Here is a 27,646-nt window from a genome sequence, read left to right as displayed (position 1 = left end):
GAAAGCTGTCCTCTGATTTCCACATATGCATCATCACGAGGACATGTGTGTGTGTGTGCGCATGCACACATTTAAAGATTCACTTCTAATTTTACTAACCTGTATGAGTGTGTGTATCTATGTGTGTGTATATCACATGTATGGGTGCCTGTGAAGGCCAAAAGAGGTCATCAGATTCTCTAGAACTGAAACTGCTGGGAACTAATTGCAGATCCTCTGGAATTGCAGTAAGTACCCTTAACCGCTGAGCCACTTTTCCAGCCCTGATTATTTAAATGAACAATAAACGGAAAGCTGAGTGTGGTAGTACATATCTTTAATCCCAGCAGAGGTGGATGGATCTCTATGAGTTCAAGGCCAGCCTGATTTACATAGGGAGTTTCAGGACAGCCAGGGCTACCTGGTGAGACCTTGTGTTTGGAGGTTTGGGAGATGGAACTCAGGGTCTTGCATTCCTTAGACAAGCCATTAGCACTGAGGAGTACACCCTTGGCATAACTGCACTTAAGGGTATGAGTGCATGCATGTGTACCATGTGTATTCAGTGTCCACAGAAGCCAGAGGAGGGTGCTGGACCCCTGGACTGAAGTGAGGTAGGTACTAGGAACTGATCCTGGATTCTCTGCCAAAAGCAGTAAGCACTCTTAACTGAGGAGCCACCTCTCCAGCCCCAGCTATCGGTAATAGGTAAACTCTTCCTTGCATAACTGGTTCCACAGCATTCTGGACTCAGGAATCACTAAAGGCCAGTAGATCTTTAGGGCACATTTGCTAATGACCCTGCGAGACATTCTGCTTGGTTTGGAAACATTTCCTTTGGACTCATCACAACCAATATTCAGAGCTGGGACCAGAATTGTCAAAGCCTGAAGTTGGCTTCATACTAAGAGAAGACTCTGGCTCTAGGGAGGAACCCACAGAGGCTTTGTTGAACTTAAGAAAGCTGGGGACACAAAAGGAGCCATCACTCACCCCCTTTTGTCTGAGTTGATTGTTACTTTGCTGGGAATCTTCCGAGTTATGTAGCTTGTTCAGTAAGTGGGGAACGTGGGTTTTGTTTGCTTTGCTTGTGAGAATTAGACAGGAAAGGACAGGTGAGCTGGTGATTCCTGCTTATTTGTAACTTATATCTTTTTAAAATGTTTTTCTTGTTTTTAAAAATTACACGTGTGTATGTGTCTGTGTGAGCATATATGTGATAAGGTCAAAGGACGACCTGTAAAAGTTGGTTCCCTCCTTCCAACATGTGTGTAAAAGTAACTTTCTAAAAAAGATTTATTATTTATTTATTTATTTATATTATTTTATATTTATATTATTTATTTATTTATATTATGTATATGAGTACACCATTGTTCTCTTCAGACACACCAGAAGAGGGCATCAGATCCCATTACAGATGGTTGTGAGCCACCATGTGGTTGCTGGAAATTGTACTCAGGACCTCTGGAAGAGTAGTCAGTGCTCTCAACCCCTGAGCCATCTCACCAGCCCAAAAGTAACTTTTACTCTCCGATTGTAACTGTCGTCTCCGAGGCTAACCGCCTTCGTCTGCTAACCTAGGCCTAGTCCTGGAAGCTTCCAGCCTCTGTATAATCTTATCTAGGCCTAGAATGTTTTCAGCCTCTGAGACTTGCTGCTGAATAAACACACCTTTTCTTGTTCTTCCGGAATTCTAGCTGGCTGGGTCACCTTAGCTGTTCTGGTCCAAACTCCTCTCCTTGCTGACTTAGTCAATCTGGCTTTTCTCTCAGCCTCTGAATTGCCTCTGCTCGGACGATAACTCTAGCAATCTTTTCTAATCTTCTGGCTCCTTCTCATTCTCTTGCTTGTTCTGTCTTTACCTGTGTCTAGCTTGTTCCCTCTTCAGTCTGTCTCTGTAAAACTCTCCCGGTAACACTGCCTCCTCCTCCTCTCTGGTGCTGTACTCTCCCTCTCAACTCTACTGTACTGTCTCCACGAACCCTACTGTTTTCCTGTACTGTACTCTCTCCTCCTGTACTGTCTGTCTCTCCCTTGAGTAGCTTCCCTTTCCTCTCCTGTAAGAGTTGGGTGTATCCTATTCTCAAATCTTTATCTGATTCATCACTTTTTCTGTCACTCAAATAGACATCACTTTCCAATATGGGTGCTTCCTTCTACTAACTAACTTTACCGTCATTGTTTGGGATCAAAGGTGTTTACTAAGGGCTGAGCCAAACCACAACTAGAAACAGGTTCAGATATCCTGTAACACATGTGTGCTCTGCGAATTTATCTCGGGCTTAACCTTTATCCATGGAGCCATCTTGCTGGCCTAGTTATGTCGCAAGTAAGTGTCTATAAAATTGTCCCTTCTCAGAAAGGGTGACCTGTGCTTTTGTGAACACAGAGCTCCTGATGCCTGAGGCAAACGACCGGCATGGGCTGGTGGTTTGACATCGAGCGGCAGATTCACGTGGTGATGTAAACTGTAGCTACTAGAAATGATCTCAAGTTCATGAGGCCTGGGGTTCGATTCCCAACACCAGAGAGAAAAAGAGAAAGACCAAGAAAAGAGCTGATTGGGGTTATAGCTCAGTGGGTAAGCTACTTGCCTAGCATTCCCATTCTGGAAGCACTGGGTTCGAGCCTCAGGACCCATAAAGTAGATGTGGTGGTGCTCACCTGTGAGGCCAGCACTCAGGAGGATCAGAAATTTACCATCATTTTTAGCTGCATAGTGTGTTCCATACCAGCCTGGCTGGGCTACATGAGAACCTCTTTCAAAAAAAGTAAGACATGGAGGCAGAAAGGCCACTCCGCAGGTAGCGTGCTTGCCAGGCAGGCATGAGGATTAAAGTTCAGATCCCCTAAACCTACATAACAGCTGGTAGAGGAGGCAGTGCAGCTGGGAACAAAGGCTGGGAGTCCACCGAGCAAGCTGCCATGTCCAAATGGTGACTCCAGATTCAACAAGAAACCTTGTGTCCATATATCAGACAGAGAAGCTGTGGAGAAGACACTCAGTGTCAACCCCAGGCCGCCAGCATGCGTGTACGAAATGTGCACATGCACCTACATAGATGCAAGCACACACAATGCACTCACGCCATGGACATGCATATATATACACACATAAGCAAGAAAGAGAAAAACAGGCTGGAGAGATGGCCCAGCTGCAATTGCCTGTAACTCCAGCTCGAAGAACTCTCATGTCCTGGAGTATATCTGTTCACACATGCACATTCCCAAACACAGATGCATGCACATGTGTGTGTGCACACATGCACACACACACACACACATACACACACATACACAAAGAAAGAAAAAAGAAAGAAAGAGAGAAAGAAAGAAAGAAGGAAGGAAGGAAGGAAGAAAGAACGCAAAGGGGTTTTGCAAAAACTAAAAACAGTTGCCTTAAAGCAGTGGCTGTTTTGTTGTTGGTGGTGGTTGTTTTGGTTTTTTTTTTTCTTTTCTCAAAATGATTCCTAAAATTGTTATGTACTCTCTCCATTGATTTTTAATCAATATAAGAGATGGCCTTTTTTCTCATACTCGACTGGGAAAATCCCACTTTCTCCCAGAAATGAAGCATCAGTAGCTCACCCTGATTCTGACGAAGGTTTGTAGAGAAGAGCTCACTGCTGAGGGCTACAAGGTCAGGGCCTCTGGCTTCCACTTCCACCCTAAGGACAAGCTGGTGCCTCAGCTCATGCATGCCCTCAAAGCTCTGCTTATCTATGCTTCGGCAGCCTAGAGGAACTGCCCTGCGGCTGTCCCTAGCACTGTCTGAATGCCGAACAAACCAGAAATGAACCAGAAGCAGGCCTGCAGGGACAAGATTAGTGACATGAGCTTGGCTCCTTCGTGCTCACACAGGCCTGTAATCCCAGAGCTGGGGCAGCAGAGACACAGAGGGTTTTAAGATGGAAGCCAGGGCCAGTGGCACTACACCTGTTGAGCCTGACAACTTCAGTTGGATCCCCAGAGCCCATGTTAAAGGCCAGATGTGAAGGGCACACATCTGTCATCTCAGAACTCCTATGACCAGATGGGAGTCAGAGACAGGGAAATCACAGAGAACCTCAGGCCAGCTCTCCTGAAGTACAAAGTACAGCCGGAATGAGAGAGAGAGAGAGAGAGAGAGAGAGAGAGAGAGAGAGAGAGAGAGAGAGAGAGAGAGAATATGAATCCTGGCAATCACCACACACACACACACACACACACACACACACACCACAATTAAAGAGGCCAACCTGGGCTACAGATTGAGTCCTTGTCTCAACACACACACACACACACACACACACACACACACACACACACACACAACCTTTTGGAATTACTTCCCCCCACGACACCCACCTCCACACTGTCTTAGGAGTCTGCCAACTTGCAACTGCACGCTTTTCTAGAGAGGAATCGGGTACACAGTGGCGCTGGCTCCTGGCCCCTGAGGGCTTCAGGGTGCATTAAAGACTAAGTCGTTATAAGTTACCATTCTGACTCATCTCTGCTCTCCACTCCCTATGGCTCTGGTCAGTTTACAGGTGCATTTTTTTTTTTTTTCTCTCTCTCTCTTCTTAAGGGAAGACTGCAAGTGTGCAGAGAGATCTGAGCTTTGGAAGGATGGGGGGTGGTAAAGGATGGGGGCAGGGTTGGAGGGTGGGGGAGTGTGTGTGTGTGTGTGTGTTTTGGGTTAGTTTGATTCTGGAGACTGAACCCCACCCTTCCTGTAGAAGCTCTTGAGCAATCCTTACAAAACAAGCTGGTGTCTGCTCTGGAGAGATGCCCTCACCCAGCCTCCACGTGCCTCTACCCAAGGCGACAAGAGGGATCCAAGGAAGCCTTAAAATACTGAGCCTTTGTTCCCAAGGAGGGATGCTTGATCCGCCTGCTGGCACAGCCAATACAGCCGCTTTGTTAGATCCCTTTCTGGAATTAAAAGAACTTTCTCTCTTGACACATCGTTTGCTCAAGTGTTCTGTGTCAGGTAGAATCGGATCTGTGCTTTGCCCAACACCAGCACACCATCATTGTGACTTTTGCTGGCCACTGGACCCACAGCACAGCTTCACACCTACCCTGCCCTCCAGCAAATCCACCGGACCCTGGATCCTGGCCGTAAAGTCACTTAACTTTCTGTCCCCCAAGCCTGTCCACTTCCTGTTTCTTTTTAATACCCATGGGCAAAACCTTATTTTACATGGCACATATGGTCGGTTTTTCTGGGCTATCAACTTCCTATCGATTCATATTTTAATGTTTGCCAGCTGGCGTTCCAGGCGCTCATGTGGCTTAAATGTGACCTCATGGTTCCTTTCCACAAATAGTGTCACCAACTAAAACCCTATGTCCAGGTAGCGCACAGCGGATTCCGGCCTTGAGCTCTGCCGGCTGCGCGGTAACCCAAACCATCTGTGCTCCACAACAATGAACGGCTCAGATCTCTTGGGCACTTCCTTCCTCTGATTATGAATCTCAGCAGAACTCGGAGAGAATCAGTCAGGCGGAGCAGGCTTGGGTGCCAGTTTGGCTACTGCAGGGTGGCTCTTCATAGAGAACCTCCACTTCCTGTAACAGCTCTTTCCTCCCTGTCTAACAAACCTTGAACTTTCCATGATTTTGATCTCTGCTTTTCCCCCAGGGGCCCTGGAGAGAAAGCTTCCCTTTATGGAACCAGAGTCAGGCAAAATTACAAGGTTAAATTTCTCCTGGGTACCTTATAGCTCTCGTTTTCTCAGCCTCTTGGCCATGCCTCCTACTTCTTATGCTCCCAGAACCACCACCCCCTCACAAGACAGACAGACAGACAGACAGACAGACGGATGGACGGACAGACAGACAGACGGACAGGACAGGACAGCAATGTGTATGCTAGGTTTTAGAGTACTTGCCTAGTACACATGAAACCCTGGGTTGAATCCGCAGAACTACCTAAACCAGGTGTGGTGGCACACACCTATAATCCCAGCGCTTAGGAGGTGGAGGTCAGATGGTTCAAAGTCATCCTTGACTATGTAGCTAGTTGGAAGCTACGCACAGAGCTGGACTCGATCCAAACCAAGGCTGTGTGATCGATCAGCAGATAAAGGCACTTGCCATATATAAGCCTGATGTCCTGAGTATGATCCTTGGAACCCAATTAAAGATGGAAGGAAATGACCACAGAACTGTCCTCGGACTGTCACAAGTACACGGTGGCACGGTGGGAAAGCACATCAAACCCACGTTAATGATAAATAGAATAATTTAGGAAAAAGAGAAAGTCAAGGTTCAATTTTTAAATTTCTCGTTTATTTTTATTTCCTGGCTATGGGTGCTGGCCATGCCTGGAGGCATGTATGTACACCACTTACATGCATGCATTGCCCACAGAGGATTAGATGTCAGAGGATCCAGTGACACTAGACTTAGAGATGAGCTGCCATGTGCGTGCCTGTAGCTTAGCTGCACCCAGGTCCTCTGGAAAAGCAGCCACTGCTGTTAACCACTGAGCCATCTCTCCGGTCCTAATGGTCCACTTCTTACTACCCTTCTCCCTATCAGCCATCCCACATCTTCACAACTATGACCTCCCATGATTCCAGAGGAAATATCGGTGACAAATGCATTGAAGTGTTGGCTTTAGTCCGTTTCCTGTTGCTCTCTCTCATAGAGCACCCGAGAGGAGGTGACTTGCAAACAATCGGTGAGTCTTTGCCTTGCGGTTTGGGAGACAGGGAAGTCTATGAACAAGGAACTGGCATCTGCTTAGTGACGTCTGTCTTGTGCAAGAAGCGTATCATATGGCAGGACGGCAAGCATGCTAGCCTAAATCCCTCTCTCTTCCTCTACTCACAAAGCCACAAAAGCCATCGTGGGGGCTCCACCCATGAGCTCATCTAATCCTAATTATTTCCCAAAGGACCTGCCTTCCAGTACTATTAACTTAAATTTAGTGGTTGATCTGTCAACACTAGGACATTTTAAATTGTTATTTGTTTGTTTCACTAGGTGTGTTTGTATATATGACGTGTGTGTGGGATATGTGTGTGAATTCAGGAGCATATCCTGTAAAATGCTTGTGGACATCAGAGGACAAATCCTGACAAGTTGTCATCTTGGGTATTATAGTTCAGGAGTAGCAATGTAGACAACAGAGTTCCAATGGAAAATATCAAAGGTCTTTTCAGATTTCAGGGCCGTGGGGCTATGGTTTGGCTGGAGCGTGGCAGCCACTTGATTCCTCTGGAAAAGTAGTATTTTTTAAACTGGGTTCTCCAGCAGGCTGGAAGCGGCCAGTCTCAGCCTATGGACATTTCTTGGATGACTTGGAAAATCCAAGGCCATATAGACTGATCGGGCTGGACGTGTGCACGTATACCTATAACCCCAGCTCTCAGCATCAGGAAACTTGTGCTGTTTCTCAAGGCCAAGATTTCACAGAACAGCTCTAGACCCAGATGCTGCATGGAAGGCAGGAGGGAATCTCTTTCCCAGGGCCTGCCTCTTCAGTGTTCGGGCTGCAGCTCACAGATGGATTGGTAACAACAGGTAGTATTTGCGTCTGCAAAACCTTTACACCCATCGTTATCTTACTGGATCTGCTTTAGAATGTTACAGACGGAGCCTTTTTTGATTCTCGTAAAAGAAACAACAAGTCAGGCGTGGTGGGGGCACATCCATAGCCTTAGCACTTGGGAAACCAAAGCACTGGAGCTAGAGTTCAAGGCTACTCTGACCAGGAACACAGGCTGGGCTCTATAAGACCCTTTCTCATAACAAGAGTGAAAGGAAAGACAGGAAGGGCAGGAGATGGCTCTGCAGTGTAAAAAAGCACTGGCTACCAAGCCTGAGAAATTGAGTTCTGATCCCAGGAACATATGTGGCAGAAGGAGAGAACAGAGTCTGGAAAGTAGTCTCTGACATCAAGAGGCTCGCCATGACACATATACATTCATTCACAAGAAAGCAAAGAGAGGGAGGGAAGGAGGAAAGGGGGGAGGGAGGGAGGGAAGAAAGAGGGAGAGAAGGAAGAAAGGGAGGGGGAGGGGAAGGAGGAAAGAAGGGAAGGAGGGAGAGAGGAGGGGAAGAAGGGAGGGGGAAGAGAGAGACGGAAGAAGAGAGGAAGGGGGAAGGGAAGAAGCACAAAGTCCTGGGTTCAATCCCTAGCACTGCCTAAACCATGGAAGGAAGGAAGGAAGGAAGGAAGGAAGGAAGGAAGGAAAGAAGGAAGGAAGGAAACAGCAAGCTCCCTATAAGCTTATTCTCCAGATACAATCTGTCTCTGATGATGTAATCAATAAAAATACTACCTTACCCAAAACTACACAGCCAGTAAGTGAAATGTTTCTCCTCCGAGTCCATATGCTCTTGTAAGTCTTTTAATTTAATTTAAAGTACTATCTGAACAGCAAACTGGAGGCCTGGCTCCACCAGTACAAGGGAGGACCTGAGTTCAGTTCCCTGGCACCCACGTAGAGAACCCTACATGGTGGCACCCATTCTCAGCGCTGGGGAGGTGGGAACAAGCCTGTGAGCTTGCTGCTGGCCAGCCAGTCTCCTAACCGGCAAACCCCAGATTCAGTGACATGTGTTCATCAGAAGAACACATCTAATGTTGATCTCTGGCAAGCACTGGGTAAGCATCCATGTGAACACACACACACACACACACACACACACACACACTACTGACACACATACATGATACTCAATACTCAAACAAGCATGCATTGTGCTTTAAGCTTTAAGTCTGGTTTTATATCATACCTCCACACTTTTTCTTTTGTTGTGGTGGCAGCAGCTTCACGTGTGGAAGCAGGGAGTAATAATTTGAGAATGACCCAGGGTGGCTAATTTATGTATAAAGTATCATCCTGCCTAGCCAGAGAATTCCCATGTGGATGGTAAAGTGAACTCTTTAATTTAAAAGCCTTGGGTTAGACAGTAGATACCCATCTGCAGGATTAATGTGTCTGAGCCTACTGCTGTCACCATGTCCCTCTCTGTGCCCCTTGTGGAGTAAAAGAGATGTTTCAAAGACACAGGCTGCGATCTACTGGTATTCTCCAGGATGCTGTGTTTCCACACCTGTGGCTTCTATACTAAGATCCCAGGCCCTTGACTTGCTCTTAGGATCCCACACACTTCTACCAAGGAACTGAAGGAAAAAAAAAAAAAAAAAAAAAAAAGACAGCCAGCAACTTCACATCTTTAACCCTAGCATTCAGTAGGCTGAGACAGAGGAAGGTTGAGATCAGTCTAGGCTCCAGTAAGTAAAATCCTACCAAGAAAAACAAAACACAAAACACAAAACATCAACAGCAAAAACATAGAAAATTGAAACTATTGCCAGAGGTGGAAGTGGCCGCCTGTCATCTCTGCACCCTTCCTTGTTAACCAGGGAGTTCATAGTCAGACAGGGAAGAAAGGAAGAAGAGAGATGATGTAGCAGTTTTGTTTTTGTTGTTGCTGAACTTCTTTCACGGACATTGGTTTTGCAACTCAGTGTTTCTCAAGATCATATTTGGCTGGAGGCTGGTATTGACTAATTGACATCCCTCTGTGTCTGCAGGTCCCTATTCTCCCCCAAAACCTACTCACGGGGGACAACATCTGGAAAAAGTGTTAGTCCAAGTTCTGCTCAAGAGGTTGGGGAGAATAAAGAGGAAACACTGGCAAATCACAAATAATAATAATAATTTCTTTATATTTGGGTTTTTACTGTTCTGAGGATCTGGGTAGAAAAGTGAACCAATGGGTTTTCTGGTCATTTTTTTTTCTTTTTTTCTTTTTTGTTTGTTTGTTTTGCTTGTTTTGGTTTTGAGGAAACAGGTTCTCTAGACCAAGCTAGCCTTGAACTTTGTTGTGTGACAGAACTTTTCTTGGAGAGATGCAACACACCCCAGTGAGGGAGCCTGTGACAGACCAAAGTACGAATACCACCAAAGTCCAACTTGGTGAAGTAATGAGTTTTATTGGGGACACTTACAGGAGCAGAAATGACTCAGTGACAGCTGCATCACCTAAGCTCATCCCAGCACAGGTGACTGCTCATATAAGCTGGGAACCTGGAGCACATTGCACACCCTGCAGGCAGCTCAACCAGTTGGAGTGTCCCTTCCGAATGACTCAGTTGGTGTAAATCTCTTCCAGAAGCTGGTCTGGTTTTGGAGTCTTTGCAGCTTGGTCTCAGAGAGACTCTCAGAAAAACAAAACAAAACAATAAAACTCATTATTATATGTATTCAAAGATGTCCCTCTACAAGTAAATATTAAAGACAACAGTCCTATAGTTAAGGCCCCCAACACCAATGGGAACAGACATGAAACATTAGTGTATTCTGCTTACAATCTATAGCCTGTTTTCCTAAAAAGAATATTCTTTTTTTTTTTTTTAAAGATTTATTTATTTTATGTATATGAGTACACTGTAGCTGTCTTCATGCACACCAGAAGAGGGCATCGGATCTCATTACAGATGGTTGTGAGCCACCATGTGGTTGCTGGGAATTGAACTCAGGACCTCTGGAAGAGCAGTCGGTGCTCTTAACCACTGAGCCATCTCTCCAGCCCTAAAAAGAATATTCTTGACACATCTGCTTCCTCTGTACTAGTATGTGACTGATATATCATAAGCATTAACCTAGCAGTTCAAATCTCTATGGGAGGAAGAGAGGCCAAGACTGTGTACACACACAGCTTGAGTAAGCACTGTGCTCCCTGTAATTACTTTGTAGACACAAGTTTGCCTTTCAAGAAAAGGGGAAGAGACACCTTTCATTTCACAAAAAGAGAGGACCACGGGAAGCAAATACTAAGAGGCTTTTTACTCGTTCTAGACTGTTCATTATGTGTAAAATGTAGGGTTTGCAGGTGGTCTTTCTAAAGAGAACCACCTATGAAGTCAAGGCTGGAATACAAGCTCCACACCCATACCTTCACGTTAGTCTATTTGTGACTTGAGTGTCAGTATTAGTTTGGCAGTGATGGGGAGATAGACTTATCTTTGGCAGCACTCATTTTCCCACCTGTGAAGAGGAAGTAATTACAGTCCCTTTAGGCTAAGATAAGTACGTGAGAGTGAGAAAGTGCTGGAAGCATTTTAAAAAGCATGGCCCAAGACCCAGGGAGCTGTCATTACTATACTCTGCTATTTAATTTCTCCGTGCGGAGATGCAGCCATTAGCGGGAGTACCCCTCAATGACACAGCAAAGCCCTATCTTTAAGATGTTATAAAGAACTTTGAAGATGAAAGTGGTGCCTCCGGTGTTTCTTTGCCTGGGGTCTGATCTCACCCAGATCAAGTGGCGTGAGGGGCTGTGATCTCCTCTTCCAAAGTTTTATTTTAAAAAGCTCACACAGCCTGGCTCAGCAGGCGAAGGTGCTTGCTGCCAAGCCTGACCAGTTAAGTAGCCTGGCCACCGGAAGTTCAATCCTTAGAGCCCTCCTGGGGAGAGGTGAGAACCAACTCCCACAAACTGTCCTCTGACCTGCACGTGGTGGCTTCTTTGAAAAGAGGCTTTGTGGACTGCAGATGTAGTGGTAGAGTTTACTCAGCATGCTCAAGGACCTAGGTTTAGATACACAGGCATCCCCTCCCCCCACACGCATGCACAATTCCAAATAGCTAATATGTAAGCAGAGATGTTATTAAATTCAGAGAGGAGCTCAGAGCTACAGGGGTTTCTGAGACAAAGGGAGAAAATAGTCTGTGGAAGACAGGGGCTGGAGGTAACATTCAACAGTGGCTGTTATACAGATGAACTCTCCCAGGGACAGTCACCTGTGGTCATCTGTCTAGATCACGTGTCCTCTTCCCTGGGGTTAAAGTTCCTCCTCAGAAGGAAGAGGGGCAAGCCTGTACCTGCACTGACCGCTGATGCATACCAGATATGGATTTCTCTTATAAAAGGTTAGTTCTTCAGAGCTCTTTCTATGACTGTGAAATGTGGTTTCTCTGAATATCCAGAGAAATATATTTGAGATATATTTGAGGTTGTATATTTTATTCTCCCACTACAGACACTGTTCCATGCTGTTTCAGTTTTGTTTGTTTTGTTCTGAGATGGGTCTCAGGCTGGCCTCAAACTCACTGTGTCGCCAGGGGTGTCTTTGAACTTTGTCCTCCTGATAAATGCCACCACATGAATTTTAAATAAGTCCCCTTGACCCAAGACAGAGCTTCTCTATGTAGTCCTGGCTGTCCTGGAACTTGTTCTGTAGACCATGCTGGCTTCAAACTCAGAGATCTGCCTGCCTCTGCCTCTCGATGCTGGGATTAAAGGCAAGCGCCATCACTGCCTAGCTTTTTAAAAGGCTCTTTCTTGAAGTAAAGCCAGCATCAGCATATGGAGATGGTTGTTATTTCTTCTTATGGTTATATAATATTTATTTAAACCAATTGACAAGCTGATGGATATTTTGGCTTTTTTTTTTCATTCTATAACTTTAAAATTTTTAATTATATTTTATTTAGTGTGTGTTTTGCCACGGCTCACGTATCAATATCAGAGGACAACCCGTGAGATTATTTCTCTCTTTCTACTATTGGGTTATGAGGTTATGATGACTTTAGATCATCAAGCTCAGGGCCTTTACCCACTAAGCCATCCTGTGGCTCTATTTTTATTTTTGTCGGGCTGGGGGATGCCATGCATGCTAAGCTAGTACTCTCTGATTGCTATAAATAGTGGTACCAGCTGGTGGTACCCGCTGTAATCCTAGCACACAGGCACTAGCAACGCTGAGGCAGAAAGAACAAGTTCAAGGCCAGTGTGAACCATATAACTAGACTTAAAATACTTAACGAAAAAAAAAAAAAACATTGTGTCATTTCTACACGGCAGATGTCATCCTTTGCAGGGTATAGTTCAGCAAAGCCTGACATACAAACAAACAATTGGATAATCCACCTCGGCCGCCATCAAGGTTTCGAACAGTTCCTGAAGTTGGGAGATGCTTAACTCTTTAGAGCACTTGTTCTTCCAGAGGACCCGAGTTCCATTCCTAGCAACCGCTTTGGGGAGCTCTCAAGGGCCTGGAACTTCAGCTCCATGGGATCTAGAACCTTCTTCTCCTCAGGCATGTGCACACACATGTATAGACACACACATGTAAATACATAATAAACATTTGAAACAGTTCCTGGTGTTTGCCTTCTGCCTCAGCCTCTTATATTTTGCCGCCCACTCTATCTTCTTTATGGCTGTGAGAACTATTAATGTAAGCATTTCTTATACTCCATAGTTGTCTTTCACACTTTCATTTGCTTTGCGGCGCTGGGGCCTGACCCCGGGGCCTTGTGTAAGCTAGGCAGCCTCTGTGCCTCTGAGCAGCATACACAGCCTCTTTTGTACTGAAAACAAATATATTATAAAGCTTGAATATACATGGCGGGAGTAGTCACGATGTATTGTTATCATTCATATAATTTTTTTTCTGGAATACAGAAGACCCTGTTTCAAAAAACAACAACAAAAGAAAGGGAAGAAGGAAAAGGAAAGACAGACAGACAGACACATTATCCTTCTCTTCCTGGTACAGGAGAAGAGAAAGGTTTCATAAGTAGAAATTTCCTTTGTGTCTATTACATTGCTAGGGATTGAACCAACAGATCTGCACATGCTAAGGGCAGGCATGCTACAGCCCTAAGCTACAGCCCAGGCTTAGGAGAAGAGAACTGTACCCTCTATTTTTAGACGTTCCCTTGAGTGTGCCGCTCTTCAATCACATTCAGCTCAAAATAATCCTCATACCAGGGCAGCATATTTTAGAGTGGCATATTCTGGAGCGAACGTGTCATCCCTCTTAGAGGCATGTTAGAAATAGCAAGCCTACCTAACTTCTTTAGAAAGGGCCCCGTTCCTTCCTGCTCCCTCCCTCCCTCTGTGATTTGCTGCACACATTCTCACATTTTTTTTTTTTTTTAAAAAAAGGAAGTTTGCTTCTGACGGCATCAGCTAATAATTAGCAAAGGCCAAGAACCTGGAGTTGCGTTTCCCAGTGGCCGGCCCGAAGCCATCCTCGAAGCCATCCTCCGCACTGTAGGTTGCTGTCACAAACAAGGGAAGTTACCCAAGCTCCGGGCAGAGCTTCTCTGTCTGCTCCTGTCCTGTGCTCTTTCAACACAGCCCTCACCCACTGGCCCATAACAGTTCTGCATGACATGTCCTGACTCTTTCCAAATTCCTGGTAGAGAAAGTCTTACTTCCTCAGTGTATGTTCAAGACCTTCGCTCAAGACATGTATTGTCGACTCTTCTATAATGATTTTAAAATTTTCAACAGGGGCTGAGAGTGTGATTTAGGGCCTGGGTGACTGAGTAGTGCTTATTTATATGTGTGTGTGTGTGTGTGTGTGTGTGTGTGTGTGTGTGTGTGTGTTGTGTGTGTGTATGTATGTATTCTGGTTTTTCAAGACAGGGTTTCTCTGTGTTCCTGGCTGCCCTGGAACTTGATCTGTAGACCAGGCTGGCCTCTAACTCACAAAGATCCACCTGCCTCGGCCTCTGGAGTGGGATTAAAGGTGTTCTGAAAGTACTACTTTTAATCTCAGCACTGGGGAGCAGAGGCAGGTGGATCTCCATGAATCTGATGGCTGCTTAGTCTATGTGGTAAGTTCCAGGTCAACCATGAACTCCTTATATAGTCTACACTATTCTTCAGCTCATTCTCCTGCTGTAGTCTCTTCGGTTGCTGGGATTATGTACAAATGCTACCACCTCTGGCTTTTCAATAACTGCTTTTCTTCTTTCCTCATTCCTTCCTGTCTCTCCCTCCTTCTCTTCCTTCTCTGTGCTGGCATTTGAATCCAGACCCTTCCATACATTAAGCACACTCTGTATCTCAGCGCACACTCAAACCCTTCACGATTTTGTTCCTAATTCTGCCCAGTCTTACATTCTGTGTGCACGCGGCTTGTACTTTGTTTTTGCAAGCGACCACCCTTTTCCCATCTGTCTTTCTCATTTTAGACAAAAAGCCACCACCTCCTCCGAAGGCTTCCTAGACCGAATCTTATCATGTTCTTCTGATCTTTAGTTTATATCTTGATAGACTTTTAAAGGACATATTGATTGGCCAATTACAGACCATCTGCCATTATGATATAGTTTTTCCCAGCTAAATTACAAGGGTTTAAAAGGCAGGTGCTAATTTGACATGTCTTTTATGTCTCACCCAGTTCCCCCTGTTCTATGGGAAATATTGAAAGAAGTGATGCTTCTGACACACAGGGATGCACAGCAGCCATGCAGAGCATCCTTGCTGGCCTGCCTCCCGAGCCAGGCTCCTCCTCATGGGTGTGGATGATTTCTGCTGCTCAATTTGAGCAGTGCCTGGGCAGCCTTCACAGAATCTGTAGGCACGGTGATCCCACTCCTTGTAAAAAGGCAGCATTGGTCTGGAGAGGTGGCTCAGCGGTTAAGAGCACTGACTGCTCTTCCAGAGGTCCCGAGTTCAATTCCAGCAACCACATGGTAGCCCACAACCATCTGTAATGGGATCTGATGCTCTCTTCTGGTATGTCTGAAGACAGCTACAGAGTACTCAAGTACATAAAATAAATAAGTAAAAAGGCAGCATGAACTCTCAAGGAATGCTTATCTTCAGAAAAACTTGTCTGTTTAGCCGGGTGGTAACAAACACCTTTAGTCCCAGCACTCAGGAGGCAGAGGCAGGTGGATCTTCGAGGCCAGCCTGGTCTACAGAGTGAGTTCCAGGATGGCCAGGGCTACACAAAGAAAAAACCAAAACCAAAACCAAACAAAAACAAAAACTTGTCTGTTTACCTGAAGCTGTTGGACTGAGATAGACTCTGTGGATGGTGGCGTCTACCTGACGACCCCGTGTGTTTCACAGTTATCTCTGGCAGTAAATGCCCTGCTCTCAGAATGGACCGTAACTCTGACAAATATCCCAGGACAAAAAAAAAAAAAAAAAAAAAAAAAAAAATCAGAATCACCCTACCTGGCCAGAATCAGGGGAGCTAACAGCTTTTAGCAGGTGCATATAGACTGGGAGAGAGTGACTTACAATAGGACCAGTTAGTGTATTGGAAAGCCAGGCTAAGCACACAGCTGTAATTCTAGCACTCAAAGGGCTGAGGCAGGAGAATCACAGATTCAGAGACAGCCTGGAAAACTTTATATGAATAAACAAACCAACAGACATTGGGAAGTTCAGTGCCCCAGTTAGCTGAATAAAATTATTTTTTTTCTTTCCCACAAACTTAAAAAAGAAAAAAAAAAAAAACCTTATATTTATTGATCTGTGCTTGTGTGCATGTGTTCCACAGCGCTCATGTGGAGGTCAGAGGAGGAGCAAGCTCGGGCCACTACGCTTGGTGGCAAACACCTTTACCTGTTGAGCCATCTCGCCCCTTTCACCCGATCTGAATAGCACCTATTTCTCATCCCCTCACACTAATGCAACATGTCTTGCATCAGACATTAAGTCAATACCTAGTAAATCATTTGTGGGCGGTAGAAACCTGGATTTTTTTTTTTTTAAGGCTGGCTGACTCTTCCACTCAAGTGACCAGGCTCCACAGGCCAAGTACACAGTGGTTTGAAGGTCACCTCAGGTGTGAAGATAACTCTGTCATTCCTGGCTGAACACACTGCCTTTTGGTCAGGGTCACTGGGAAGTTAATAAGGTGTCAGTGAGTTTCTACAGATCAAAGTTCTAGAATAGTATCTAGTATATAGTAAGAGCTCAGGTAATGTTTAGTGAAACTTCTTTCCTTATCCAAGAGGCCTTCTTTAAAGATAATGTTTCTGAAATTGAAAAAAAAAAAAAAAGCAGCTACTTTACATTTCCCCCTTTCTATAGGATTTCTTCAGTTGTGGGTGAATAAACTGGTACTGGCTTGGAGACAGTGCCGAGTTGGTCGAGTACTTACCTGGAAGCATGAGGTGTCAGCAGTCTGATCTCCAGCACCACATAGATGACCCATGGTGGCACACCTCATAATCCCAGCACTTAGAGGTGAACATAGCGGGATCAGAAGTTCAGGGTTCCCAGGTGTGGTAGCTCACACCTTTAATCCCAGCACTCAGGAGGCAGGCAGGTCTCTGTGAGTATGACACCGGCCTGGTCTACACAGTGAGTTTCAGGACAGCTGGAGCTACATAGTGAGATGCTTTCGGGAGGAGAGGAAAAGAAGGAAGAGGAGGGGCTAGAGGAGGAAGAAGAGGAGGAAGAGGAAGAGGAGGAAGAGGAATCCAGGGCCATCTTTAACTGTCTGATGAGTCTGAGGCCAGGCTAGGATACCCAATCAGACCCAGTGTCAAAAATCAAAGTACTTTCCTAATCAAAGTGTGTTTATCCAAGTGTGTTCGCCTAGTAAAATCTCCAATTATTTGATGAACAGCCCTCAGGACTTCTGAGAATCCTTTATATTTGCCAAAATAATCTAAGTGTTGGTGTGGTTTCGCTTTCTGAGAGAAGCTGTAATTCTATGGATCATGTGTGCACTCATTTTTTTTTTTTGATTGGCTTTCCTTTCAGCTGTGACCTGGCATAGGTATGGTAAGTGGAATTACCAGTGAGCATCTTAGAGCCCAGTGGGTTAGTATGTGTGTGTTATATACAAGTGCACTGCACATGTGTGTTCAGGAGTGTGTATGCATGCATAGAGGCCAGAAGTCAATATCAGGTATATATCATGCTTACCTTATTACTAGGATTATTATTTTTATTACCATCATTATTATTATTTTGGAGCAGGGTCTTACTATATAGCACCGACTGTTCTGTAACTCACTATGTAGACCAGGCTGTCCTCAGACTCATAGAGATCCACCTGCTTCTGGGTCCTGAGTGCTGGTATTAAAGGTTTTTGCCACCATGACCAATAAGAACACATTATTTTGGGGCAGAATGATCTCTTGATAAGCCTGGAGCTCACTGATTTGACTAGACTGGCCAGTGAGCCCCCAGGGCCTCCTGTCTCAGCCCCCCAGTCCTTGGATTACAGATGCCATCTGTCACACTTGGCTTTTGATGTGTGTGCTGGGGAACTGAACCTGGAGCCCCATGCTTACACAGCAAGCACTTATCCCACTGAGTCATCTCCTCAGCCCAAATGCCTTTAAGATACTGTACTGTTTGTGTGTGCCTGCTTGTCTGTATGTGCACTACATGGCACAGTGCCTGAGGGGGTCAGAAAGGGGTTCAGTCCCCTAAGCTGGAGTAACAGGTAGTGTAATTTAGTGTGGGTGCTGGGAACCAAACCCTGGTCCTCTGCAGGAGTGGCAAGGGCTCCTAACTGCTGAGCCGTCTCTCCGGTTCCCTTACCTTTATTTCTATTCTGGAATATTTTTGCTCTATCTCTGTTTATATTACCTTGGGGGAAATGAACTGTTAGACATAGAAGTGCTGATTTTCCTTCTTGCTTCTACATACGTAGAAACCCCACAGTGCCCAGACCAAGATCATATCTGCATTGTATCCATCTGGACCTTCTTGGAGCTGTTCTCATAGGGACAGACATCCATTTGTGTTTGTATTTTTTCACAGAGTTGTGGGAATCCTCTTGACTGCCATGACCTAAGTTTAAGGCCTGTGGTGGTTTGAATAGGAATGCTCCCCATGGGCTCATAGGTCATTAGGGAGTGGCACTACTTGACGGGGATTAGGAGGTGTGGCCTTGTTGGAGAAAGTGTGTCATTAGGGGTTTCAAATGCTCATGCCAGGTTCAGTGTCTCTCTCTTCCTAATCTCTCAGCTCCGTCTCCAGCACCATGTGTGCCTCTGTGCCACCCTGTATCCTGCCATGAAGATAATGGACTAAACCTCTGAACTGTAAGCCAGCCCCAATTAAATGCTTTCCTTTCTAAGAGTTTCTGTGGTCATGGTGTCTGGTGCAGCAATAGAACATTGTATGTATGTATGTATGTGTGTATGTATGTGTATGTATGTATGTATATATGTAGTTTGAATATTCTGAGTCCTATCCTCCTTTCTCTCTCTCCTATTATTATTTTCCTATTAGTGTGACAAAACACCATGCATGACCAAGGCAACTTATAAAGAAAACATTTAATTGGGCTTATGGTTTCAGAGGGTTAGAGTCCATATGGTGGAGCAAAGGCAGGATGGCAGGAACAGGTGAGAATTTACATCTTCATCCACAGGCAAGAAGCAGAGAGGGAAGGAGGGAAAAGGGAGGGAGGAGAGAGAGAGAAAGAGAGAGAGAAAGCATGCATGTGCACACACACACACACACACACCTCCTCCTCCAACAAGGCCATACCTCTAATCCTTCCCAAACAGTCCCACCAACTGAGGACCAAGTATTCAAACATAGGGGCATATGGGGGCCATTCTCATTCAAACCACCACCATACCTGAGTGCCATATGCATGTTTGGTGTTCAAAGAATCCAGAAGAGTGGGTCAGATCCCTGGGAACTTGAGTTATAGATGGATTGTGAGCTGCCATGCTTGGGATTGAACCCAGGTGCTCTAAAGAGCAGTGAGTGCTTTAACCAGAGGCATTTTCTTTATCTTTTGAAGGCCATGAGGAATTTATCAGGTGATGAGTTATTACTTAGAGCTGTGAGGTATGGGAGGGAAGGCAACTGATTAAGAACTCAGGTGAGTGCTTTCCCTGGGCTGAATCTTACTTGGTGATGAGGCAATGCAGAAGCTATAGTAGGATCTACTGGACCAGAGTACCAGCATGTGGGCATCATTCGGAAATGTTTCAGTTTAGTTTAGTAGTTTAGTAGGTCCAAGTTTTGTTGGATTTTTTTTTTTTTTTTTTTTTTTTTTTTTTTGGTTTTTCCAGACAGGGTTTCTCTGTGTAGCCCTGGCTGTCCTGGAACTCACTCTGTAGACCAGGCTGGCCTCGAACTCAGAAATACGCCTGCCTCTGCCTCCCAAGTGCTGGGATTAAAGGCGTGTGCCGCCACCACCACCCGGCTTTGTTGGATTAATATGAGAAAGTCTCTTCTTCTTCTCCTTCTCTTCCCCTTCCTCCTCCTCCTCTCCTTCTTGTTTAGAATAGAGTTTATTCAGGGCATGGAGAAAGGAGTTAAGAGAATAGTAGAGACAGAGAAAGGGAGAGAGAGAGAGAGAGAGAGAGAGAGAGAGAGAGAGAGAGAGGCCACCCATGAGCACATGGAGCACCTTCTTCATCTTCTCTTCCTCTTCTTCTTCTTCTCCTTCTCCCTCCTCCTCCTTCATTTCTTCCTCCTCCCCTCTTCCTCATTCTTCCTCTTCTTCCTCCTCCTCCTTCCCCTCCTCCTCTTCCATCTTGTGCTATCAACTCAGGAAGCCTCAGACTTATGTGTAGCACATGATCTTCCTGTGTCCCGAGATTGAACAAATATGGAGCTTCCGTCTTCACGTGCTAGCGGGACCTGAGCTGTTACGTGCTGAGTTCTTCCTGCCTTATTGGACTTAATCTGGAAGAAGGCTGCAACATGAGTACTGTTATTTTCCTACTTTCTAAATGTGGAATGGGTCTAACTTCACCTAACACATGAGCGTTCAGGTCATGTTTGGTGTTTAAGTGTGTAGGCTCGGGAATCAGGAGGACTGGGTTCAAATGTGTGATTGATGAGGTGGTGTGACCCACCAAACACCCTGCCTTTCACTTACATTGTTATCTTTGTCATGAACACAATGGAAGTTATCTGAGTGACAGTGGCAACCATGGGGACTGATCAACCCAAAGAGACACCGATGGTACCAGAAAGGCTATCCTAAATGGTTTTCTTCTGGCTGTCAAGTAATCAACTTCTATGAAAAAGAACATTTTTATTTTTAGCTATATATACCTGTATGTGTAGCAGGATATTTAATCTGTTACATTGTATTCACAGTGGAGCTTAGTGATTAGGCAGTAGAAGAGGAGGTAGAGCTGAGAGAAAAATAGAGGAAGAGGAGGGGAGAAAGAGAGGAAGGGAAGGAGAAGAAGGAGGCTATCAGCCATGGAGAACCAAGGATGGGTCGAAAGCTGTCCTGGGTAGCAACTTCTATCAAAAGGTTGAATACTGGCCAGGTGGTGGTGGCGGCGCACGCCTTTAATCCCAGCACTTGGGAGGCAGAGGCAGGCGTATTTCTGAGTTCGAGGCCAGCCTGGTCTACAGAGTGAGTTCCAGGACAGCCAGGACTACACCGAGAAACACTGTCTTGAAAAACAAAAACAAAAACAAAAACAAAAACAAAACAAAAAAAGGTTAGATATTGGGTAACAACTCTAATTGTGTGGGCATCTTAATTGAGCATTTCTAAATATATAAATCCTTTAGATAATCATTAAGCTTTAAGAGTCTCATTTCTACCGGGTACTGTGAGGTGGCAGATATTGTCTGGGGTTCAGCTGAGCTTTGTGGATGCAGCGTGGGGGATTGACAGAGCCATCCCCCACGCTGTTGTCTCGTGGGTGCCAGGGCCTGTGCATCTAGCTAGCTGGAGCCCAGGTCAGAGCCAAGGAGCAGCGGGAACATGGTGGCTACCTGGGAACAAGCCAGACTGAGCGCCATTTTCTAAATATCACCCCTATAGTATGCATTGTGGTGTAGGTGCCTATGAAGGCCAGGAGAGAGTTCAATGGCCTGGAGCTGCACTTACAGTCAGTGTGAGCTGCCTGATACAGGTGCTGTATTAAAGGTATGGTAGCATACCTTTAATCAGGGGCAGGTGGACCTCCGTGAGTTCGAGGCAAGCCTGTTCTACATAGCTATACTGAGTTCCAGGGCTACATAATGAGATCCTGTCCCAAGATCGGGAAATGTCATAGAAGAATAAGCAACAGGGGCTGGAGAGAGGCTTAGCAATTAAGAACTCTGGCTACAGAGAACCTGGGTTGGATTCAAATCTCAGGACCTACATGTCGGTTCACTGTTGCCTATAACTCCATTTCTGGGGGATCTGACACCCTCTTTTGGCCTCAGGGGTACTAGGCACACATGTAGTACACAGACACAGATGCAGGCAAAATATCCATACACATAAAATAATAAATAAAATGAAACGAAACCAATAAGCAAGAGTGCTTGCTGTCTTTCCAGCGCTGGTCTGTCTGTCCCAAGGCCATCTTCTTCCATGTCACATGGGAGCCAGTGAAACAGTCATCGGTTGGTGTGACCTTTAGGATAAATGTCTTCATTTATCTTCTGTCTTAGCACATAGTAAGAACGTCACCTGCAATCACAGGTCAGAGATGTGATTGTGTCACACATGCCTTATAAATCGCTGGCTGATTTCAGGAGGGGAAAAAAAGATGAACCTCCTTGTTTTATTTATTTAAGTTTTCATATCATTTTTAAAAATAGTTTGTTTTTATCTCATGTGTACTGGTTTGTTGCCTGCATGTATGTCTATATGAGGGTATTCGTTACAGACAGTTTTAAGCTGCCATGTGGGTGCTGGGAATCGAACCTGGGCCCTTTGGAAGAACAGCCAGTGCTCTTAACCATTGAGCCATCCCTCTAGACCCCAAGTTTCCATATCAACTCTATTCTCTGCTCAGTAACTTTATAAAGGCAAGTCAAATATTATCATCCTTTTGCTCAAAATCTCTGGTTAAAAAAAAAAAAAAAAAAAAAAAAAAAAAAAGGAAAGCCTTTATAGAATAGTGACTTTTCTGTTGTTGTTACATTTTTACTTTTTTTTTTTTTTTTTTTTCCAGTGCTGGGGATTGAACCCAGAGCCTTGTGCATGCTAGGAAAGCCCTCTGCTGATGACCTACATCTGTTACTGACCTGTTACTCTCTGGACGAAAGTTCCCAACACTCACCCTTCCCCTCACACTGTTGGAAACATTGATTTTCTTGCTCTTACTTGAATATGCCGAGCACACTTCTGTCACAGGACCGTCACGCATGCTCTTCATTCTGCCTGAAAATCTTTTCCCATACACATGTACAGGACTAAGTCCTCAGCCTCCATACCTGCTCTACAGAGTATGGCATGTGTCACTTTCCTCACTGCGCTGACAAAGCTCCTCTGTATACATCGACTAACCTTCAAGCCTGTTCCCCAAGTAACATGGAGAGAAAAGCTCTACAGGCATTTAATGAAAATCTAAACCCAGAGGCTCCTCAATCAGCGGGAAATGTGTGGTGATTCAGCTGACTCACGAATTCAGTTTTGTGGCTGACAATAAGCCCTTTCAAAACTGAGCTTGCCTGAGTCTATTTTATTTATTCTACCCTTTCCTTGGGTTTTGAATGTCTAACTGCTTAACAAGGCATTTTGAGTTTTTACAATTTCGAAGTCTCACCAGCCAAATCTTAAACTCAGCTTTTTTTTTTTTAAAACTCAGCTTTTATTTAAAATGATGCTATGTGAAAAATATAGAAATTTGATAATTATGTGGCTTTTACTTTTTGTTCCTTGAAAGCAGAGACTTTGCTTAGTCCTTCCTTCCTTTCTCTTTCTTCCTTTTTTTTTTTTTTTTTTTTTTTTTTTTTTTTTTTTTTGAGACAGGGGGCTTTGTGTGGCCCGGGCTGTCCTGGAACTCAGAGATCTGCCTGCCTCTGCTTCTGGAGTGCTGGGATTAGAGTCGTGCGACACCTGGCAAAGCCATGCTTTCTTATCTTCAGGGCTGCGCAGTAAAACCTCAGGGTCCCATTTATAAAGATGCTCTACCCCCCCCCACTACCCCTTACCCTAATTATAATTATTTTTTTAAACAAGTGATTCTTCTGAGGCCATCGAGATGGGCCAGTCAGTAGAAGGGGCTTGTGGTTCAAGCCAAGCCAGAGTTCAGGGCCCAGGTAAAAGTGTAAGAACGGACAGCACAAAGCCGTCCTTCCTTCCACAGGGGCGACACGGCAAGGGCACCTGCTCACAAACTCTAATTTCTAAAAATTAAAAGGCACCAACTCCAAGTGATTCTGATGGAATGCTGACATCCATAAAATGTAATGTAGCCTCCTCCCCTTAAAAATAACATGAAAAATCTCTGTTTCTGCTTTTAGACAGCCTCTGTGTATACTCTAGGTGACACATGGAACTTGCTATGTAGACCAGGCTGGCCTCAAACTCAAAGATCTGCCTGCCTCTGCCTCTTGAATCCTGGATGCACAAGTGGCAATATACTAGGCTCAAAACATTTTTTTTTCTGGTGTGGTGGATTCTAAAGTATTTTAAGCATATTTTTCCCCCAAAGCAGTCACAGATGGAGTGATTTATTATATACTAAGTAAGAGACCCTACTCTTTCTATCTATAATATAACATGTTTGTTAAATCATTTAACCCAGGCTGGAGAGATGGCTCCGGTTAAGAGGTCCTGAGTTCAATTCCCAGCAACCACATGCTGGCTCATAACCATCTCTAATGAGATCTGGTGCTCTTCTCTGACATGCAGGCATACAAGCAGGGAGAACATTATATATAATCAATCAATCAATCAATCAATCAATCTTTAACCCACCCATTACTCAAATTGGAGTATTTAACTGAAGACCCTGTTATTTCATTAAAATACAGCATTACTTGAATGTTTTCACAGTAAGAATCAAAGAAGACAAATTTGCATCTAGTAATTGTCATTTGGCTAAGTACGCAGGAGCCAGCTTGTACCCAATAGGAGAATAAAGGCAGACTCTGCTTTCCAGTCATCCAGTTGCTTTGTGGCTGGGAAGAAATCTTTAATGTAAGGGCTTTAAAATAGGCTGTGACTCTAAGGCCCCTCTGGGGGTGAGTTCCCTGGAGTGAAAGGCTAGTTTGCAAGCTGGAATAAGCCTGTGTGAATAAGCCTGCAGAAAGACAGATTAGCCAGCCCCCTTTCTGCCCCAGGGTGGAAGAGATGACACAGGAGCCATTTCTTTTCCTTGTCCTGGTCTTTCTCTGGTCTAGCTTTCCCTCCTCCTGGTTCTCAAGTGACGCTTACTCACCCAGTCCTGATCCTAGAAAGGGTTACTCAAAAACCGGAGGCGCCACAGAAGCAGCAATCTCTGCCTGAGGGCGTCTGCTACCTTTCTGTTTTAGTCCCAACACTGGGGGAGTAGGGGGAGAAAAGAGTTTATTTAGCCGTAAGCAGTGACGACTTTCTCTAAAAAAAAAAAAAAAAAAAAAAAAAAAAACCCTCTGCTACAGCCTGCATACAGCCTTAAAGCTTCAAAATCTCTTTCCCATCAAGGTCTCTTGCAAAGAAGTTAGTAGGATTTAAGTCAACTCCATCACATCAAGGTGAAAACGACCCACAGGTGACCCTAAGCAAAGAAAATGTCGCATTTAAAAAATGTAGCTGATCGCAAGGATTTTTTTTTTTCCTCCAAAGGGAACCTTGTTTTTTTGGTGTGTGGGTGAACAGGGTGGTCTAATCTACTTGTCCCATCCCCCCATGAGGTGACCGTGTAAGGCTACTTGTGGATGGCGACATTTACAAAATGCATTAAATTAAAAGTACTGGATGGTTCGGTGATTGTGAGATTTGTCCCCCGCAAATCTCAACTGCTTTAGCCATCCGCCTTCGCCACAGGGAGGCGGGAAAGCTTTATCACCGAAGTTCAAAAGAACCAGAAAAGATGTTTTCTTTCAAATAAGCACAACCCAGTCGCTCTTACCCCACCCACCTCTGCTAACTTATAACGGTCAGGGAGGGGCCAGCTGTACACTGTGGCTCGTCCCCCTCGACGGAGGCCATTTCTACCAAGGCAGAGCCGGAAGAAGAGAGTGGCTAAAAGTTCTCCATCATATTCCGGCCCTCTCCAAAACTTCGGCTCAGTAGCGGGGAGACACTGAGGAATTTGCAATTTCCGGGAGGTTGCGGGGAGGAACACTCCGGAACACAGTCCTAGCAAGGGTGGCGCTCGAACCCGACTTCTCCGTACGGTCCACCTCTTCTAGGCCGGGAGGGCGTGGCTGGAGGACGCGGGCGGGGCCCAACCTGCGCGCGCGGAGCTGGGCGGGACTCAGTAGCCGAGGCCGGTGGGGGCGGAACCTGGGCGGGGTCTTGCCTGCCGCGGGCGTGGCCGAGCTGGGGCTATGATTGACTGGGGGCGGAGCCTGGCCTGAGGTGGGTGGGGCCTTGTCTGGCCGCCGGCTGGGTTCAAGGGGGCGGGGTCGTGGCGCACCAGAGCGGGGAGGCGCCTGGAGAGGGCGGCGGAGACTGCGGGAGGGGACCAGACGGCGGCTTGAGCGGCGGCCGCAGCTGCAGCAGGACGGCCGGCCGGCGGCTCGGGGCCGCGCGCCGGGAACCTCACGGGGCGGGCGGGCGCCGCACCCCGGCCTGGCCGCCTGCGCCCCGGGGAGGCCCCCTGCGCGCAACCGGACCAGCAGCATGAGCAGCGGCTACAGCAGCCTCGAGGAGGACGCGGAGGACTTTTTCTTCACCGCCAGGACCTCCTTCTTCAGGAGAGCGCCTCCGGGCAAGTCCCGTTCCGGTCAGCCGGTGAGTGGCGTGCTCGGGGTCTTGGCTCCACGTGTCTGCGCCCTCGCTGGGCGATGCTGGCCTGCGGGCCGCGGGGCGCCGAGAGTGGCCTTTGCCCTTTCGGCTCCTGAAAGGTGCTGGGAGCCTGTGCAGTGGGCGTGGGCCGCCCGAGGCGAGGGAAGGAGGTGGAAGGGCGCGGAGCCAGATGGCCTGGGCCGCTCTGCTTGGGGACGCCGGCTGCGGGAGCAGCTCCAGGAGCCGGGAGGTCCCCGGGCCACTCGGGACGGCTCCTCCAGCAGCCCTTTGGGGTGACGGCCGGGTCACCCCGCCGTCCTAGCTGCAGTTTGCTCGATGACCCTGAGTGGCTTGAGGGCACGCAGTGGCCCGGAGTGACCGAGCAGCCCCCGTGTGGGCAAGCTTCGGGGTGAAGGGACCGGGCGATCGTAGGTGCTCACTAAAGTCTGGTTCCCATCAGGTCCGGTTTGCGGGTACTTCAGACGTCCTAGGTAGACTTAGCTCCAGAGGGCTGAGCTTTACGCTGGTTTCTTCCTTTTTTGGAGGAAGGGTGCCGTGGGAAGCGTGGCTTGGGAAAAGACAGTACGGGAAGTTGTGCCAGTTTCACAGATCGTGACAGGGATTATTTTTTTTAGGGGCGTCTTCCAAACGGGGCACTTTGGCCGGACTTGTAAGGTTGGCGCTTAAACGGTGGCCTTCTGGCTCTGGAAGCCGCACCAGGGAGCCTGGCCACCTCGGTCACGCACTCGTTCAGATACAGGAGCTTTAACGGAACAAACTTGTTGCTCCTAAAAACACTACAGACGCACACCAGAGGTTTCTGTCAACTCTGGAGATGAAAAACAAGAGAAACTAATCGTTCAGGGGCCCAGTGGTGGGGATTTTGGTGGAGAGGAACCTCTGGCCAGATTGTCCTTGCCAACCCTTTTAAGTTTAACAGGCGTTTTCTAAAGTAAAGCTTCTTTATCAGATTTGGAAGTTCTAGGCTTTTTGGTCTATTAAATTTCCAAACTAAAAGGAGGAGGAGGGTGAAAGGCTAGGATGAACTCAACATTGCTAACAACAGCTAGTCCCCTTGCGGAGGGCTGAGGGTAGGTGGTATCATGCTTTTAGCCTCAGACTTAAGGTTGCTCTGTTACTAGGGTGACCTTTTATTTTCAGTAGAATGCGCTAATGGATGAATTTGGAAGTCAGAAATACCCCCACCCCACCTCTCCTGTGGATCAGGGAAGAAATGCCCCCCCCCCCCCCCATCTAGTTTTTCCCTCACTGTGGGTCCTTCACCACTTTACATATTCTCCTCCAGTTCACCTTGTAAAGAAAGAGCTTGAACCAGTTTGATGTGTA

The 27,646-nt window shown here is 46.2% G+C and overlaps 1 protein-coding gene across 2 annotated transcripts in view; it reads left to right on the top strand.

Annotated features, from left to right (window-relative positions):
• The first annotated feature begins 11,790 nt into the window (after positions 1 to 11,790).
• The window catches only part of Rassf3 (Ras association domain family member 3), a 76,033-nt gene continuing 60,177 nt past the window's right edge, over positions 11,791 to 27,646 (top strand). Inside the window, exon 1 of one of the 2 annotated variants that reach the window (XM_076920355.1) lies at positions 11,791 to 11,864. Coding sequence is in view for 1 of the 2 variants with exons in the window: in XM_076920356.1 (XP_076776471.1) it covers positions 26,195 to 26,305 (111 nt within the window). In the remaining variant the exon portion in view is untranslated. Of the gene's footprint in view, positions 11,865 to 26,007; positions 26,306 to 27,646 lie in introns of those variants that run through there. The other variant, XM_076920356.1, reaches the window with a different exon arrangement.

This window comes from Arvicanthis niloticus, chromosome 22 (assembly GCF_011762505.2).
Source record: "Arvicanthis niloticus isolate mArvNil1 chromosome 22, mArvNil1.pat.X, whole genome shotgun sequence".
NCBI classification, from domain to species: Eukaryota; Metazoa; Chordata; class Mammalia; order Rodentia; family Muridae; genus Arvicanthis; species Arvicanthis niloticus.
The sequence above is the reverse complement of the archived record's forward strand: the minus strand, read 5'-3'. Positions and strand labels throughout refer to the sequence as shown.